The sequence below is a fragment of the Rissa tridactyla genome, chromosome 6 (genome assembly GCF_028500815.1).
Source record: "Rissa tridactyla isolate bRisTri1 chromosome 6, bRisTri1.patW.cur.20221130, whole genome shotgun sequence".
In the NCBI taxonomy this organism is placed as follows: Eukaryota; Metazoa; Chordata; class Aves; order Charadriiformes; family Laridae; genus Rissa; species Rissa tridactyla.
The window spans coordinates 31,079,753-31,098,164 of NC_071471.1; the positions used below are offsets into that span (position 1 = coordinate 31,079,753).

An 18,412-nucleotide genomic window follows, 5' to 3' on the forward strand; every position below is an offset into this window, starting at 1 on the left:
AATGACTAGCTCAACTTTCTCAAAGAAAAGAAAATTCACTAAAACTTCTCCATTGCACAGAGCTGTTATTAACATCAGCTGATTTGTTATGTGTTTTCATGTCAGTCTTTACAAAGAAGTATTTTGTAGTGCGACGAAGGATTGTTGTGTTGTAAAAATGATGATGCAGAACTAAAAAGGATATCTACCCATGACCTAAGCCCAGATAATGTAATGTCTCATCCTCGTTAGTAAAATATTAACAGAGGTTATTGGTTGTCATAGTAAAATGAGAGGCTGCACTGAACGTAACTTCATTTACGGACGTTCAGAAAATTGACATCACGGCCGCTAGAACATATAAATAACCAGCACACTGCGTTTCTGATCAGCTGCAGCAGCAACCCTGAAGGAAGCATTCTACAGGCTCAGCTCCTCCAAAGGCACAGCAGAAACTGGATTTTCTGAAGTAACCGAGGATCTCCTTTTTGTAAAACAGTTCTGAGAACGTCTGAGAGATTTTTGCTTCTGCCTTTAATTGTGTTTGCCATTTCTTTAAACAACGATGTGCATGGGAGGTTGTGCCAAGTGCCTGGGAACTACTCTCATCCCCCTGGCTGTGCTATGTACCCTCGCTAACATCTTGTTGTTTTTCCCTGGAGGAAAAGTGGTTGAAAACAATGCACACATTACAGATGAGGTTTGGTACTTCGGAGGGATCTTGGGATCTGGTCTATTGGTGAGTATACAAATGCAGACATTCCCACTTTCCCTCCACCCACACCATGACTTTGCATTGCTGAATTTCCTCAGAACCTCAAATGCAGGTTCCAACAGTGCAAATTCTTCTTGGATAAACAAATAAGTTACAAGTCATCCAACAATTTTGCAATAAGTAACTTAATTTAGTGATAAGAAAAAAAAAGGCATAGAACTGTCATATTTAAAAGCAAATGTAACTTGAATTCATTCCAATTCAAACTGTATTTCTGTTATTGGTAGATGATCTTTCCTGCCTTGGTATTTTTGGGCCTTAAGAATAATGATTGCTGTGGATGCTGTGGCAATGAGAGCTGTGGAAAGAGGTTTGCGGTAAGTGAGAAGAAACATGGCAGAAAAGTAAAAGCTAAATTGTTACCAATATGATATATGTATCTTCTACTCACAGTTGCTGGGAGACTAGACAGATGCTGTCCAGAGTGTAGGACACAAAGCCTTGCCATTTGCCTGAGTGCTGAAAGGTAGAAATATCAGGCTGTATAAAATTGTGTTATGTCTTTGATGTTGTGCCACAGGTATCACAACTGTACTGCCTTGCTGTATTTTGCTGTCACAAGATACTTATGGTCGCTTTCGCAATTAAAACTAATTTCTGACAGATCTGCACTTTGTTTTGCAGCGCATAACAGATCTCCCTCTAGCCATTTTTTGTTGGCAGTTTTTAAAATTATTCTGATGGTTGGGCATTACATTCACAACTCACTGCAGACCCACGCAATAGGCTGTGAGTATCTCACTAGGTTCATAGGAACCTTGAGAGAGACCTCAGGAGGCCACCGAATCCAACCTTGCTTAGAGCAGGCTCCAGTTTGAATTTATATCTTCTTATCGCATTAGGAGTGAAAAGTTTCAAATGGATACCTTCAGACACTAGTAAACATTTCAAGCATTTTCATTTAAAAATTAGAGAAAAAATAAATATATTTCTACTAGGAAGGTCCGTCCTTTTGAAATTGCTTGGCTCGAGTAGGTCATTACACTTTTTTATAGAGGAACAGGTTTTCAATTGAAATAAAAAGGAAAAAACAAACAGGGAAAGAACCATGGCTGTAAGGTTAACACGGAGCCTTCCCTAAATCCCCTGTCTCTGAAGCTGTCTTCACGCAATACCAACAAAGCAGGTGGAACTTTGGGGGGGGGGGGGGGGGGGGGGCGCGGAAATGGAGCCACATATTTCTCTTCACTGTATTATCAATTCTTTCTTATGTCTTTCTCTGTATTATCAATTTTAAGGTAGCAGTGAACGTAGCTTAGTTCAGCAACTACCAAACTACTACCATTTTGCCCTGCAAGGTAGCAGAACTAGGGGCACAAGGTTCTACCTGGGGGTCACCCACTGGAGGGGTGACCCACCAGGGTGAGCGCTGCTGCCCAGGCTCCTGCTGGTGTACAAAAGCTAAACCTTGTGTGCGTGGTGCTGCCCACAAAGCAACCCACCTCCTGTTGTGCCGTCCCTGGTGACAACTCATCTTAGCTAGCTGAGAGACTGGGAATATTAATACAGTCACAGTACTAAGTACACCACACTAAAAAAGTCCAGGTGGCCTTACCACAGCATGACTGAAAACTGAATTTGTTCTTGTATGTTAGCAGAAACACCATTATTATGATGTCTACTACATAAATATGTTTGTCAGCCCCATTAGCTATATCAATGTAAAAATGCATGTCAATACTCAAGGCAAGAGTCTTGTGATGAGGTCTGAATAAAAGCTCACAGACCTGAAAGTACGTTTCTTTTTGTCCTCTACCTTTATTACTTTGATCCAATAACTACCTCTACCTACAAACTATTATGGCTACAAATGCTTAAGAATTCAAGCAGAGCATCAGTTATTGCATGATTTACTTACATATTAGAGTATGTGAAAAGGCTCTAATGGAAAGCCAGAAAAACAAAGACATCCTTTCCACGCCATTCCAATTGCACTATTAGAGCTAATGACGACAAGTACCTGTGAGAAGATAAAATACACTAATGTGAAACCTGAAGTGGAGTCTCAGGAAGAAAAAAATATAATTGCTTGGTCCAAATATGACCAAGATACCAAAGCTAACTTGTAAAGGGTACTGTGGATTTTTTTTTTAACGCCTTGAGTGGTCCAAGGCTTCAGTCTGGCTTACAGTCTCTGGAGAAAGGCATCCACTCCGGTTAAACACAGGACCCTGTACAACGAGTCTAGTGGACAAATACTGTCCAAAGGGGAGGAGTGCCACCTACTGTATCAGCATCAACCCTTTCGTCTTCAGGCAAATGGTGTAATTCTTTTAAAGCTCCTAAATACCAGTGCAGGTCTGCCTCATACATTTACTATGTAACTGCAAACTAATATATTTTAGCTGTTCAGGAGCTGACTATTTTCACTGTTAAGAGCTGAATGTGGGGGATGTACATTCACATCAATAGGGTACATTTCATCGTTTGAATGAGAACAAAAATAACATTATTTTTCTCTTCATCAGATGTTTTCTTCTATAATATTTGCTGCAGTTGGACTTCTGGGAGCTGGATACTGCTTTATTTTGTCAGCAATAGCCCTCAACAGGGGCCCTAAATGTAACACTGGAACAGAGTGGACCTATCCTTTCCATGATGGGTAAGACAAGACAATCAGAAAAAAAAGTTACACATGCTTTAACCTTGTGATATGATTTAACTTCCAAATCCATTGTCTAAAAATGGGAATTATACTGTTTGTCTAAAACACAGACGCTCTTAGAAGAGCCAGCAATGCACAGCAATATCCATTCAAGAGCACGGATGTAAAGACTAGCAAGTACAGTCAAACCTACTGAGTTTCAAAGGAGCCAGTAAAGAGAAATGCACAGCCTTCTAGGTTATTCCTTGGATGATAAGCAGTGTACAGGGATAAATTCCACCCAGATAAATAGCAGTGACATCTTATATTAAAATCTGATGGTATTCAAATAATTAGTATCTACATGTCACTTTACCTTGGTTATGGAATTTCTAAGTTGTCTGTTCCTCACACTGCAACTCAGACATGTTTGCCTCATGTATATTTACCACTTCAGGAGAGGTAGTGTGAAGGACATGAAACCCCGGTGATCCAACTGCTCAGGGCTGAAGCCAGCAAAGGCACGACTGAAAACAGGATGCGATGCGTTACTAAGGAGAGCAGGACAGATCGATGAGGCATGCAGCAAAGCCTGAGAGTCTTTAAAGCAGTATTCCTCAGTCAAGAGTGACCTAGCAGTGTTTCTTGCATAAAACAGCACAAAATTATAGTCCAGGTTAAAAAGAAAAAAAAAAAAGAGGAAGAATGTTGTATGTTACACATTATTTGTTTGGTTAGGAAAACTGAGTTTATTAATCTTTTATCATAGTGTTTTGATAATTCACTTGTTTTGGCTTTATCACAACGTAATACAGTAAATTAAGACAAATATTTAGGTGTAGACACCCACGCTGTCGCTGGGGGGTGCGCTTGGTGAGTGTATGACATACCACCTGGTGTCAGCACTGCTCCATCCATGCCTTCACCAGAAGACACTGGCACCAACAAACATCGGTTTGGCACGACTGGCTAAGGTCTCTTCTTCCCAAAAGGTCTAAGGCTGGCTAAGGTTTCTTCTTCCCAACAGAAACTGTTGAATTGTATCTAACACATACTTGCCTACAATTGTTCCCTTCTGGTGCGTTGGCTTTACAAATCACTCGATCTAGAAACTCAAACAGAACTGCATTCTAGATAAGTAGCACCAGTGCGATAATGTGAACTCCTTCTCGCAGTACTGAAGCAAAGGGAACATCACAGCAGTGACAACTTGCCAGCTGTGACAGACCCACACACTGCCCCCCCCTCCCTACCCCCCCCACCATGAGCTAATGGCTTCTTCTTCATAACTCTTTTGTTCCCCCCAGGAATTACCTCAGTAACCACACACTGTGGGACATGTGTCAGTCACCTGAAAACATTGTCCCATGGAACCTGACCCTCTTCTCCTTGCTGCTCGTCATGAGTGGGATCCAGGCAGTGCTCTGCAGCATTCAGGTGGTGAATGGCCTCTTTGGAACACTGTGTGGGGACTGCCAATGTTGCGGCTGCTGTGGGGTGAGCAACTGATGGTTTTCTTTCATTATTTTGTGTACTGATGACAGTTCTGTATACACCTGACTATGTAACAGTCTGAAAAACTGAACTAGCCTTCACTCAGCATTGTGATCATGATTTCTAAAGAACAGCTGAAACCCTACAGTGTTGCCAGGTGCTGAAAATAAAATCTCAGCCCATCTTATGGGGTTTATCTGACAGCTTAGCCCATAGACACTGGGAAATAATAAAAGCCTTTGAAAGGCACGGGAATAATAGCCACTGAATTACCTCCATTTTTTTATTCTTACAGGGAGATGGAACTGTCTAAAGAATATGAATATTCCCTTATCTTGGGAGGCTCCCTTTTGCAACCATTCCGTAAAGCAGCCCTCGAATGCATTGCCTCTAGCTAAGAAGATGAGAATGAAGGGCACTTGCCCTCACTAACATTATGAAGCCCTGACTCCCCTTCTAGCCTTCCTGAAACCCCTCATCATGGAATAAAATAAGTGAAATTCAACTCTCACATTCATATTTACTTTGTGAAACAGCTTCCTTTGAAAAAGAGGGCCTTCTCAGGAAAAATATTTTCTCTCCTGAGTCAGCCTTCCAACTGAGGATCACCAAATGCTGCTGTTACAAGCTCAGCTGTAACGTAGCTGTGTCTACTTTATTTTGTGGTTTATCAGACGGAAATATCACAAGCCTAACCTTTTTGAGTACATGTTTATGTTAGGTGGAAAAGTGAGGACTTCTCTCTTCGAGACCTGCTATGATTAAAATGTTCTCTACGAAGAGAGTCTCTGTTGCAAAAGAGATTAATGGATCTCATGGTGGGGTCTCTTTTTTTGACTGTGCGCCTGACGGGTGCATTCAGCAGCACTGCTGTGCAGGTAAGTGGAGGGTGAAAGTAACAGGCAAAAGCACAGAGTGCTGCGGATCCCTAGTCTGAGGTGTTATGAGTCATCTTGGACACCACAATACTCTACTTCACACCAGGAATTTCATGAGAAAGGCCAATTCACAGACATTTCTCAGCACAATGGGGATCTGGCTTCTTCACTCATCTGTAATCAATTTCCTCCAGTCACTCTCACCAGAGGGAATGTAACAACACAGTATGGCTGTAGAGGATGAAACCTAAAAAGAAAGTAGAAGAGTACGGAAGGCTTGTAGAGAAACCTTCCCACCCTACAATTTTTGCACTCCAGGGACCTCCTGAGTCAAAGGTTCTATCTCTGCATTTCACTGTTCTTGAGGGATTCCTTCTCCACAAAGCTGTCCAAGTTGTTTCTTGGATCACAATATGCCTTCCATAGTCTAACTTCAAGCTGTGGGAAGAAGCTCCTTTGTTCTGACCCTGCCACCAACTCCTTTTGTTTGATGCCTCCTAGTTCTTGCCTGCAAGAAAGAGTATACAGCCAGTCCTATGCCCCCTTCCCCATGATACCTAATTTCATAGGTTCTCTCATATCTCCTCTCAGTTGTCTCTTTTTTTAGCCTGAAGAGCATTAGTATATTTAGACATTCCTCATACAGAAGTTGTTTCACCTTTATTTGAAGGTTTTTCAACTTTTCCCATTACACTCCGAGATGGGAGGGACAGAGCATCAGTGTTCCAGGTACAGCCACACTGCCTTAGCCATTTATTCTAACAGCAAAGTTCATTATCTACAAAGACAAGGATGAACCACAACCTGAACGGTCACTGCTGTGAATCCCACAGGTCTGGTCTTGTTAGAGAGCAAGACAATTTCTCATACAGAACATCATCGTCAAACACTGGCTCCAAACAAATAGTAAATGACGCCTTGTTTCTAGGAAAATCAAATAAATTTCCACACCTCTGATACAACATAAAATTAGTACTTATGGAAAGGAGAGGGACATACCCTATTTAAATCCAGCTATGTGATGAGAAAACTCAATTTTCTCTCAATTCCTCTCTCAGTTCCCTCTCAATTTTCTACTTACTTTTATTTATTTATTATTTCTAAAATATGTCCCATACGAGTAATCCTTGTCTTGAGTCTCTCTCGTACAGAAACTGCGCAGCCTGTATAATTTAATAATGTAGAAATATTCACAGTAAGTAACCAAATATGTTTCTACTAGTGAAGTAAAAGGACTTTTAACCCCCTGTTCATGGCACTAACTGACCAACTGTGATCTCTTGTCTAACAAAGGTGATGCAGTGACTTAGATAAACAGGTCTGAGAGGCATCTCTGGAGCCTACCTTTGTATGCAAAGGCAGTGCAAACAACACTTAAATGATTTGTAAGACACCTACGTAACCTGTTCTTAAAAATCTCTAAGTTCAGAGATCCAGCATCTTTTTAGCATTTTATAACACTGCTAACTGTTCTGAAAGTTAGGAAGGCTTTCTTAATATGTAATCATGCACGCCCAGTACAACACTGTTCTATTCCTGGTGGGCTTACAGAAAAGTCTTCCTTTTCACAGCAAACTTCTACATATTTGGAGGTCCTATCACATTTCAGTCCTAACCTCTGACGAAACAAAAAATTTTCCTTCATTATAGCTGATGTTCTTTCACAGCTCAGTATTCATCTTGTCCCCCTGCAAGCTTCTCCTACCACTTTCCAGACGCTGAACACTGGACTTGTGACTTCAACACAGGTTACAATTTCTATTCAGTTGAATCGAGTAGCTCATAACTCCTCTTCTTAAAGCTTCCAATCTATACATGACTGCACAAGCTATTTATTCATCTTTTTTTAGTTATGTTTGGCACAGTGTTATGAAAGATATATGAAAAGCAAAAGAAAGCTGAAAGGCAAAAATACTTTTTAGAAAACAACAGTTTTTTAAAACTTAAAAAGAAAAAACTATTTCACAAGGAAATCAAGGAGGAAATAAGAGGGATTGGATAGGTTTGAGGGATTCAGATCAACTGATATGACTCTTAATAAATTCCTCAAACAAATTTTCACAAACCAGCTTGCCAGCCTGGATGTCTTAAGACTTGTAGATCATCAACGCATTTGCCACATCTCTTCCCTAAAATTTTCCCCCTGCAATACTGATTCTGTGGCCTGTGCTTTCAGAAAATGTATTTCATGTAGTCTGTACCTACACTAGCGATATCTGAAGAACTTTATTCATAAGCACTAAAAGCTGGTGAGCAATATACAAAAATGTTAAATAGCTAGATTTAGGTACTAAGAGTTACATTAATAAAAGCAAAGCAGTCTCAGCGATACATTGTGCAAGATGATAAAAGAAATGATTAAAAAAAACCTCTTTAGAAGCAGCTGTCTCTCCCACCTGTTCTCCTGCATTGCTAGGGAATTTGAGAGCACCCTTTATATCACCACCCACTGATGCAACCATCGCCCATCTATTCTTTCATCAGTGGTTACCAGCTGTCCTGCACCTCATCTCGCATTTGTCTTGTTTTATTTATATGAAGCCTCTGGGACATGGAATGTTTCTCATCAGCATTCAACAAAGGGACGGGTAGCTGCATAGTGTACAATTTTGATGTATTAATAAATCTTTGTGGGAGACTTGTGATAAGAAATAACAGACAGGAAGCTGGGATACCTAAAACCAAAACCAACGGGTGCTTCATGAGGCAATGCTTCTAAGATGCCCAACTGCATGGTGGTTTCTAACATAGCTAATACATAGCAGATACTGAGAGAAGGCACACATGTTTCATCTTGTGATCTAGGCCGCACTTGCACCGCGGCCTTGAGGTGTGTTGAACAAGTGTAAACGAACTTGAACCAGCAGCTCAGCTGGTCTAGCATTTTTAAGTGCCAACAACAGTGTTCATAAATCTATTTAGCTATGGTTAACATCTGAGGCTCTCCCCTAGCATTTAATTTCAAGGGAATCACACTTATCTCCAGCGTCAGTTCTGCAGTAATCGGAGATTGCTCTCTGTGTTTTTACTGACTGAGGTGTCCAGTAAAACCAAGGAGAGGGACTGATCATAGATTGTTGTAACAGAGGAAGACATAACAGGCCAGTGGTACTCCCAGGAGAGAAGTCACAGGTACAGAGAGACAGGGACAGAAAGATGATGGCAAGAGAGGGACCACAAACAGGGAGAACTGAAAGTGTTACAACAGACCTTGCTAGTCCTGGCCAACTTGGACACCCCCCGCGCTCAGTTTTACTATGTACAAATATCAACTGTTACACAGATGTAGAAATCCTAGTAGCCTAAAGGAAAAATATTAGTACCGTTCATAAAATCTCAGAGATGCACATGTTATCTGATGCTTCATTATTCACCCATATAAACTGGCTGCTCAGTGACTGGTCAACTATGCTGCTGAGAGCACGGCAATTCTGACATTGTGTGGCATCGTTTCAGCTGCGAGTTTACCTAAAACCAAGCACACAGGTTATTTAACAACTCAGATTACAATATGTGGAACGTGTGTGTGCGTGATTTTGAGCCCGCACACTTCAATTTCAGCCTAACAAGACTGGTGTCCCTGCATGGCTACACTTTATACAGTTGGAGGTCTCTTTATGGATTGTCTCCAATAAATAGACTGCAACAAGATGATACATAAACCACAGCACAGTGTCACCTGTCAGGGAATGATGCGTTATTTAGCTGGCAACTGTTTGCAAAAGGTTCGTTTCTAAAATCAGCAAGTAACATACACAAAGTAAAGAGACATTTGTTCAGCGAAGTGCAAAGGATGTTTTCTGACATCGTTCTAATCTTGAACCTTCATCCCCTGCCCGCAGTTCAACCACAGCTGCCCCTTCACAGCTTCTAGATACTCACAGTGAAATCAGCAACAAGACAAACGACGACAAACTGGAACAGCCTCTCCCGCCTGGGGCTGGGGAGGCTGCCTTTTTCTGTCACATTGGTACAGGTGGGGTAATTACCTCGGAGGGCAGACGTTGGTATCACAGGGATGGACTTGAATAAAACCCCAGATAAAACACCTCTGAAGTTTTTTCTTGCCAAATTACTTTTTCACTGGGAGAGGACGCGCAGTTTAACTGTGTCGTGGTTTCATCCGGGAAAGCGTTAATTTCCTTTCTAGTGATTCCTGTGAAAGGAATGTAAATAATGCATATTGTTTCAGTTGTTGTTAGGTGATGTTTATGCTTTTCAAGGACTCTTTTCAGCTTCCCATAGAAGCTGAGAAGGAGCATAGACAGAACAAGGGAACGGCCAATGGAATATTCCATATCATAGATGTTATGCTCAGTATAGAAATGGGGGTTGGCCTGGGGAGAGGGAATCTGCGATCTCTGCTAGGGTTGGGCTGGGCAACCAGTTCACTGTGCAGTGAGAATGACTTGCGTCCTTGTATATTCTTCACCGTTACTATTACTACTATTATTATTATTTTCCGTTATTGTCCTATTAAACTGTCTTTATCTCAGCCCACAATGTTTCTTCCCGTTCCCCTCTTCTCCCTGCCCTTCTCAGGGGGAGGGAGTGAGCAAGTGGCTGCATTGTCCTAGTTGCCAGCTGGGGCTAAACCATGACAGGGAGACAGGCATTGCTAATGACATAGGGAAGAGGAAGCTCTGAGGACCAGCTAGAAAAAAAAGCATAAGAAAGATTTTAACTGCAGTACCACACTGAAAATAACACTGTCGGGATGTCCTCCTGACAGAACTCTATGGAAAGAGGTGTGAGAGGTGAGACTCCCAGCAGTGATGCGCACACCACTCACCCAGAAGAAAACACCGTCACGGGAATCCTTTGCAGGTGTGTTATTGTTGGTGCAGCCTGAACTGGCTTTCTGAACTCCAGCAGAGAAATGAGAAGGCCCATAAGTGGGACTGCTACGTTACCTTGTTTTCTGGGAAAGGCAGAGTATTTGTGTACTTCCTCTGAAACGGCTGAGGGTTTTCAGCACACCACAATCTCAGGAAATCCCCCCCCCCCCCCGATGTTTTAATTACAGCTCTCAGGTAACAATTCACAGGGGCAGCCATCCACACAGAGCACTGCCGACCAGCTTGGAGGGAGAGAGAGAGACACACCTTCCAAGATGTCAGCTGGCATCTTTAGAAACAAACTGAAAGACCTTTATAAACAAACACACATTCAGTGTTTCTGCCAAAGAAACTTGATTAATATTCCTCAGTAAATACATCATGAATTAACAAACACATTTCTCAAAACAGGATCAGAAGCTAATACACTTTGCATTTCTGCTTGCTGGAGGTTCCAGAGCTTTTTTCTGTTAATGCAAGATATTGTTAGAAGCACTCTAACAATTAATTAGAATAAATTATGTAAGGGAATGATTAAAGGAAGAGTATTAAAATTGCACTGGATCTTAAATCACCCATGTTACATACCATGACAGTAAAGACCAAATATTCAAATACAAGCCGAGGATGTTTAGGTTTCATGGCTTGCTCCTAGGAAAGACGACGGGTATTTTCTTAATATATTATTTCTTAATTTAAGAAGCGTCTTGAATAAGTGATCAGACAGAAAAAAAAGCACTAAGTCCCCAAAACAGAACTTAACAGCAAATGGACTTGATGCTAACTCTTCTGTTTACAGGTAACTGTATTAAACAAATATCGTAACAGAACATTTGTGTTAGTGAATTAGGAATTACAAGGTGCCACTAAACAAGTAATAGTGGTACTGGGGAGTATGTTGTAAGCACTATGAGTAAAACTGTACCCATCGCTAGTGGCCATAACAACTACTAATAAAGTGGAACATAATGGTAAAATAACCCATTTCATTTGCTAAGTGCTAATCATTTACACTCAACATGTATGCCTTTTGCACGGAATAGTATGTCTGTACCTTTACTCCAAGCAGTGTTATACAGTTCCCTGGGAAGCACATACTAAAATCCTCTGAAGAAAAAAAAGAGACAATTTAATAAAGCAATATGCATCCAAAATTTTTAAGCTCATTTATATTTGTTTTTCATGTACAAGATCAATGAAATAATAAAAAAACCAAAACAAAACAGAACCAAACCCCGGATACAACAGTTTGATCTGATTGCTTTTAATACATACAATCTGTTGCAAGGTATTCGAAATCAAAAACAAATGCTCACACGTATCATATAACAAAATTAAAAAAGTAAATAAAAAAGTTAAAGTAGTAGCAAGTACATGGCTGTAGTGTATTACGAAACAAGTTTATTTGAACACCCATATTTTTCTGTATTTAAAATAGATATTTTAATCCTTCCCTTCCCCAAACAGCATTTGTTCTCAAAAACTGAAACCCAATCCCTCCCCCAAGGTACATTCTAACAGTATTACCAGAATACAAACTGTAATTAACAACAGCCCATTACCTCTGTATCACCGAGACTTATGTATGCCACCCTCATTAATGGTCAACAGTAAAACTGTCCAGTTGGCACATTTATTGTATTTATACTACACGTAGACAGCGTACATTTAGTAAAGTAAATGTTCAAAACCTGAAACAGTACAGGGAAACATTGTCAGCAATAAATTTAGTTTCAGAAGAATTACATAGGCTTTGAGTGCTTAAAAGTTCTGCCATAAGTGTGTTTAAAGCCAGTAATTTTTTTTAAAAAAAGAGAACTTTAAAAAAATAGATTTGCTGCACTTTATCTGATACATACTCTCCATTACAAAAATGAAATCCTTACAGCGTAAAGGATCACTTTTAACTTAACAATGATTTAGTTCATGACTGAGCAAAGATCTCACCTAAGATTTTGGCAGTTGTTTTACACTGGAAGTAAAGTTTCATATAGCACCTTCCTGTTCCAAATCTGCTGCTGGTTTATTATGGAAGTAACATGGAAACACAGTTCCTGATTTTTTTACCTCTTTAAGCCCTTTGAACCAAGACACTTTACCACCTAAAACACCAAGGAAAGAGGAATCAAGTTTGTAGCTTCACAATTCTGATAAACGACTTACGTGACTTTACTAGAAAACTGCATCAATTTTCATTGAAAGACGTACAGCCTTCAGTCAACGAAAATCAGTGTAACCAAACAGAAGCCAACACAGGTTAGCTAATTCACGCCAGCTGAGAACCTGACCTGCTTGGAATATCCTTTTTATGACAAAAACTTAAATGTACAGAAGTACAGAATTACTAGCAAATGAACAAACTGCATTTTCTAATGATGAGCAATATCAACTGAATCATACTACAGCTCAGACCTGCAGCTACTGTGAATTATTCTAGCACCAATGGCTTTCAGTTCGTTAGGCCAAGCACACAGTACAGACGAGCTGGCCTTACAAGTTGGCATCACAATCAGATGCCAAAAAATTCTCCAATTCTTTTACCAAAGTCAGTCATGTCACTAAAGAACAAAGCCTTAGGACCACCTATTTTTCATTTAGGCTGACAACCTGAAGAAGTCCTTAAAAGAGAGAGATTAATCATAATTACAGTAATATTGGTCAGCCCTGCCCGGTCCCCTGTTTGTTGAAAAGAAGTTTCTATCTCAACAGTTAGTGCTAGCAAAAATAATTAACCCCCCCAACAAATAACCCCTTCAAATGAATAAAAGGAACACAATGCCCATTCAGTAATTCAATTCTGTGCAGACACAACTCTGCTCTCACATCTCATTTTCTATTAAAAAACCCCACAAACAAACATAAAAAGAGCTACTGTCCCCTATGTAACACAACTTCATGATGGTAGGTCTTTGCCTTCCATCTCTTTTTTCAAAATTTCCGGTGTGTGTGCTTTTTATTTTCCATCTTCAGATATCATGTACACCCAGTGGTTCATCATTTACAAGGTATTTTATTGTATCAGGTTCTTCTATTACCTTTTTTACTGAACACTGGCGATTTGTTTTCTGTGTATCCCTATCTGCAGCCTCCCCTCCCGGCAAGGATCTACATTTGTCACTTAATCATATGCCTTCCAAACCTACTCCATATCCCCATCACCTCATCTCTGACCTTTTCACCTACCTTCACCCAACCAGATGAAAAAAAGTCTGTAGTGATCAATATTCTGCTGCATCGGTAAGATCTGGTTAAGTGTCATTAAACCTGGCAAACACACATTAACACTGAGTTACATCTCCTCCTCTCTCTACATAGCTTGGGTTAAGCTTAGAGAAAAGTTTTAATGCCTTTCATAAAAAGACATATTTTTCAATATAAAAAGCTTAAATTCATAGATTATAAATAATATAATTTCAAAATATTTAAGAATTTTAGGACTTCATTTGCATTTAGGGGAACTGCAAGCTTAATGTCCTTGATGCCTTCTCAGTCCCAAACCTCTGACAAAGAAGCATTTGTAGGATATACAATAGGTAGCGATGCACAGAACATGCCCTGTGTCCTGTACACCGCCTACAATAAACGAAAGACTAAAGAACTAAGCAACTTTATCAGACAAGTTACAATACTACCTTAGCATTGCCCTGATAAAGTTACCATCTTTTTTCATGTATACAACTACATGTATTTTGACATTGTCAGTTAAAAACATTACTGAAAACAGTATGAGCAAGGGGGTTTTCCCACTACATATGACATTACCGAGTAGTGCCACATTTTTCAGACCTGATTTTAAAAGCATATTTTTGCATTTAAGATATTTGCCACAGATTTTCTATATATAAAAAGTTGTTTGTTCATGTGTTAAGTTACAAAATTGTAGTGCTTAATATAATAAACACCAAAATCTAAGAATTTTTAAAAAAATGCTTGTTTATAATACATTGCTTTATTTTTAAAAGACAGCAGTCAGTACCAGTCTGGTTTATTTTGCAACAATATTGTAGTGTAAAAGTGTTCCTAAACACTTCTGGTACTTTCAGACTGGAAGTATTTCTTTTCCAAAAACTATACAGTAATATACTGAAAAAGTAAATTGCAATAGTACTGTTTGTGCCTTTAAAAATATGTAATGAGAATTATTATGGCTGATATGGATCAGATTTAATCTATATTCCATCCAGCACAGTTTTACTAAGAAAAAAAAAAAGATTTTTAAAGCTTAAGTAAGTTGATAAAAAAAGATTCTGATACTATTGTCATAAAAATAGTAATAAAGCTGCTCTCATGGTCTGATGCTGTGCAGTGTTTGGAAAAAAGTGACCTAGTAGTTAGATTTTGTGATTCATAAAAGGTTTGTGATGTTAATCAATACCTAGGAGATTGGTCAGGGACATGCACAAACACCACCCACTTTCTGTCCTTAAAGTGAAACATTTCTGCCTGGTATGAAAAGGTAAAGAAATATACAGATATGTAAAGTATATGGATATGTAAAGTAGTGTGCTTTTTTTTTTTAAAGAGGAAGAAATATATATGCATATATGGGGTTTTTTTATATATATAAATATATATATATGTATTTTATATTTAAGTTAGTGTCAGTCAAATCCAGGCAGAGATTAAACTGACCATAAAGATGATGTAACAAAAGTCATTAAGGCAGTAAATTGTATCTCTTGAGGATTTTCAGATATTCTACCTCTATCTCAAGAGGAAAAAGAAATGTTGAATTGCATTGTAGGCCAAATCAGCATTGAATGATTACAGCCAGGTAAGGAAGGGCTCATTTTTGTTGAGTACTGACTCCACATCATTGAGAATAGGGATCAAGTCTTCTGACTCTAGAGTCCCGAGATCAACATTTGTTCCTGGAAGACAGTCGAGGAAATCAGGGAAACGTGTTTGTTGTGGATTTACGTTCATTGCTGTCTGTGCTATAGTTTCTCCTAGGAAAAGAAAAGAAGAACTTTTGAAATAGCAAACTCTTCGTATGGGTAATTTAAAACAACACAACTGATATAAAAATTAGATTGCCCCTTTCCCATAAGCACTTGTGAGCATTCCTACCCTCTACAAACGTTACCTCAAAACTGTATTTGCTTGCAGAATGCATATTCTTGTAAGAGTTAATTTCACATCCTTGCCTTGCTCTCAAAAGCACAAAAGGCCCTTTCTAGCAGTGCTCAAAGTAATCAGCCTCTGACCTTCCCCTTGGGAAACATGATTGTTCAAAGTTCGCTAGTCTGCACAGGGTGCAAAGCAATCAAGTCTTATGTAAACCCTCTATCCTGCTCTCTGCACAAGGGTGAATGCTGTCCATGGGGCAGAATTGAACAAAGTGAAATTTGAAAACTTAAAAAAAAATAAATTTACAGCAATCTAGCTCTGCAGTATTATATTATTTTTTCACAAATTAATGAGAACAAGCATAAAAATCTTTAATGGAGAAACCTTTCACTCTGCAGCTTCTGATGGCTTCAAAAGGAAGTTTAGGTGAGAAAGTGCTGAGAATTTCACTATCTGGAAAAAAACTTGTTGATTTCCTAGTAATTTATTTCAGCATTTTAAATACACTGATATAAAAATAAATACATACCTGAACTAGCTAAATACATTCTGTTTGAAGGCAAATCCAACTTTGCCATTGTAAGAGACTTACTAATGAGATTGGTTTCCCAGAGTTAGAAAATGCAGTGATTTGTACCAAGAATGCAAGCCAAGACCGAATTTTACTCCTCCTACCTTCCACTATGGTATGAAAACACAAATTAAGGCTCCCATTTTCCATCTTTTGCTTATTTTGATTAATATCAATCTAAGGTAAAAGGGTAGAATCTGGACCCTAGTAAAAGCTGAGAACCTTCTAGGTACCAAGTACCTTTTAGGCATTTTCCCCTCCCAGTCTCAGTCTCTCGCATGGGAGAGTGGGAGATTATTGTTCAGTTATGCAGTTATAAAACATTACTGGTTATAACACGAAGTTATCAATATCATTATACTTTATGCTAAATCAGAGTATCCTACCTGTATCCATCTCATCTACGTTGCTGAGGAAATCTTCAGGTGTCGTTGGTATACTGTAGCATCCTAATCCCAAGCCACTGTCTGTACTCTGTTCCCTGGAATGGTATGGCCCACTATAAATTAAAACATGAAAAAGCCTCAGTAAAGGTGTTCTGTTAGACATAGTCCCTGATCATGGTATTTGAAAATAGACAGCACAGTAAGTTACATATTAAATACCAAGTCATTAAGCCACATTTTCAACAGTTGGCCACTAATGTGTCCAACATCAGTCCAAATATAAGACAACTGAAGTGAGGCCTCTCTTAAATTTTGATATATACACATGAATACATAACTCTACACAAAAACAGTTTGGACAGCCTAAAACAAATTGAGCTTATTTATCCTTAGGTAACGTACTTATTCTACTTAGAGTCTCCTACATACACCTACAGTACAATTAAAACCGCCTGTTACCATTTGTTTGATTTTTCTAAGATTACCTCTTGAAGCATAAACTGAAAGATTTTGGGTCAGCCCCTTGGCCATACCCCCTGTTCACAGTAAGTACAAAAGAAGATGATATAGGGAACTACTTCAGAGAGACGACTTTAAAAGCATAGAGAAGGCAACGGAACCAATTGCCTAATGAAGGGGACATGCACTTGCCTGTTCAAGAAAGGATCAGACCCGTTATTTGTAATAGGCCTCATGTCTTGTGTCATGGCAGGGGTATTCACAGCTGTCTGAACAGGGGCCATGCTTTCTGAGTCCATGGGAAGTTGTCTGCACAGAGCAGCTTCCTGAAAACACAAATAAATACAAGTGAAGGGTTAATTCCAACAGCTCAGAAATAGTGCAGCCTTGTAACAAGCGAACATGTAATATATACAGGTCTTCTTATTTATGAAAGTAGTTCTAAGCAACATAACTGATGACTGTTTACTGATGACTGTGTGAAGAAAATCATCGTGTAGATAGATGACATCTTTCATATCTACCCGTGCTGGCTCAAAATGCTGCAGAAGCTACCTCTGGGTTACTGCCACAGCTGGAAGCCAGTCCCACAGCTCAGCCAGCAGGCAAATGCATTTGAGGACTTCCTAATCAGCTTCACGTTAAACCAGAGCCTGTTTGCCTGTTTAAACTAGCCTCACGCTTTCTGCGTGATGCCAGTCATGAAATGCACATACAACTGGCTTTACCAGCAGAACTGTCATGTCTGCAGCCCCAGAGAGGGCAGTGGCAGGCAGCCAGGGGCAGGTCACACCTTGAACAGCCACAAGTGCCCACAGAATCGCTGCACCTCTACAGCCTTGCTGGCCGCGGAGATAATCCCCACGAAATCTAACTACCTATAACTCGTGTGTCACCTCATCATAAAACACCGACAGCCCTGCACATTGCAACTGATTACCAGCAGCCTGTCCACGTTTCCTGGGCCAGCTCACTCTAGCCGAGGGTTTGCACATGCAAACTAGAGCTGTGTAATGCTCAAATTACAATTGCATTTGACTGTTCAGTGAGGCCAAGTTCTGTGAGACCTGGAGTAGCAATGATAAAGCAGTTTAAAACATACAGACTCAAATTCAATCTCCCATGTATCTAACAGGTTACCTTAAGTGAAATTGCTCACAGTTTAAACTAGTGCAAGAGAGTCAAATCAGGCACTGAAACTATGTGAGATGCTACAAGATGACATAATTTGCTATATAGAATATCACTCGCAACCATAAAGTACTTAACATGTTAGAAAAAAAAAAACACCACTGGAAACAAGACTTTGACCCAATAATCTTTAGAATGAACCCTCTGCCTAGTAAGAAGCATCTGCCTTAGTGACCTGTCTCATGTA

At 39.6% G+C, this 18,412-nt stretch overlaps 2 protein-coding genes across 2 annotated transcripts in view; one reads left to right on the forward strand and one right to left on the reverse strand.

Annotated features, from left to right (window-relative positions):
* The first annotated feature begins 324 nt into the window (after positions 1–324).
* Positions 325–5,984, forward strand: TM4SF4 (transmembrane 4 L six family member 4). Its single transcript, XM_054207059.1, has 5 exons — positions 325–718; positions 982–1,071; positions 3,223–3,356; positions 4,646–4,835; positions 5,128–5,984. Exons 1-5 carry the CDS (start codon positions 545–547, stop codon positions 5,143–5,145), a joined length of 606 nt encoding a protein of 201 aa, XP_054063034.1. The 5' UTR covers positions 325–544; the 3' UTR covers positions 5,146–5,984.
* Positions 5,985–11,691: 5,707 nt separating this feature from the next.
* Positions 11,692–18,412, reverse strand: part of WWTR1 (WW domain containing transcription regulator 1) — a 74,504-nt gene continuing 67,783 nt past the window's right edge. Inside the window, exons 4-6 of the mRNA XM_054205984.1 lie at positions 17,227–17,360; positions 16,576–16,688; positions 11,692–15,497 (exon numbers count right to left, since the gene is read on the reverse strand). Coding sequence (XP_054061959.1) covers positions 15,313–15,497; positions 16,576–16,688; positions 17,227–17,360 — 432 coding nt within the window. The 3' untranslated portion in view covers positions 11,692–15,312. The remainder of the gene's footprint in view (positions 15,498–16,575; positions 16,689–17,226; positions 17,361–18,412) is intronic.

What these genes read in the sequence shown, in the direction of transcription:
- TM4SF4 (XM_054207059.1), top strand. Translation starts at nt 545, where the DNA reads ATGTGCATGGGAGGTTGTGCCAAGTGCCTGGGAACTACTCTCATCCCC. An exon ending in TCTTGGGATCTGGTCTATTG is followed by an intron (nt 719 to 981) that starts GTGAGTATACAA and finishes TGTTATTGGTAG; the next exon opens with ATGATCTTTCCTGCCTTGGT. An exon ending in ACCTATCCTTTCCATGATGG is followed by an intron (nt 3,357 to 4,645) that starts GTAAGACAAGAC and finishes TGTTCCCCCCAG; the next exon opens with GAATTACCTCAGTAACCACA.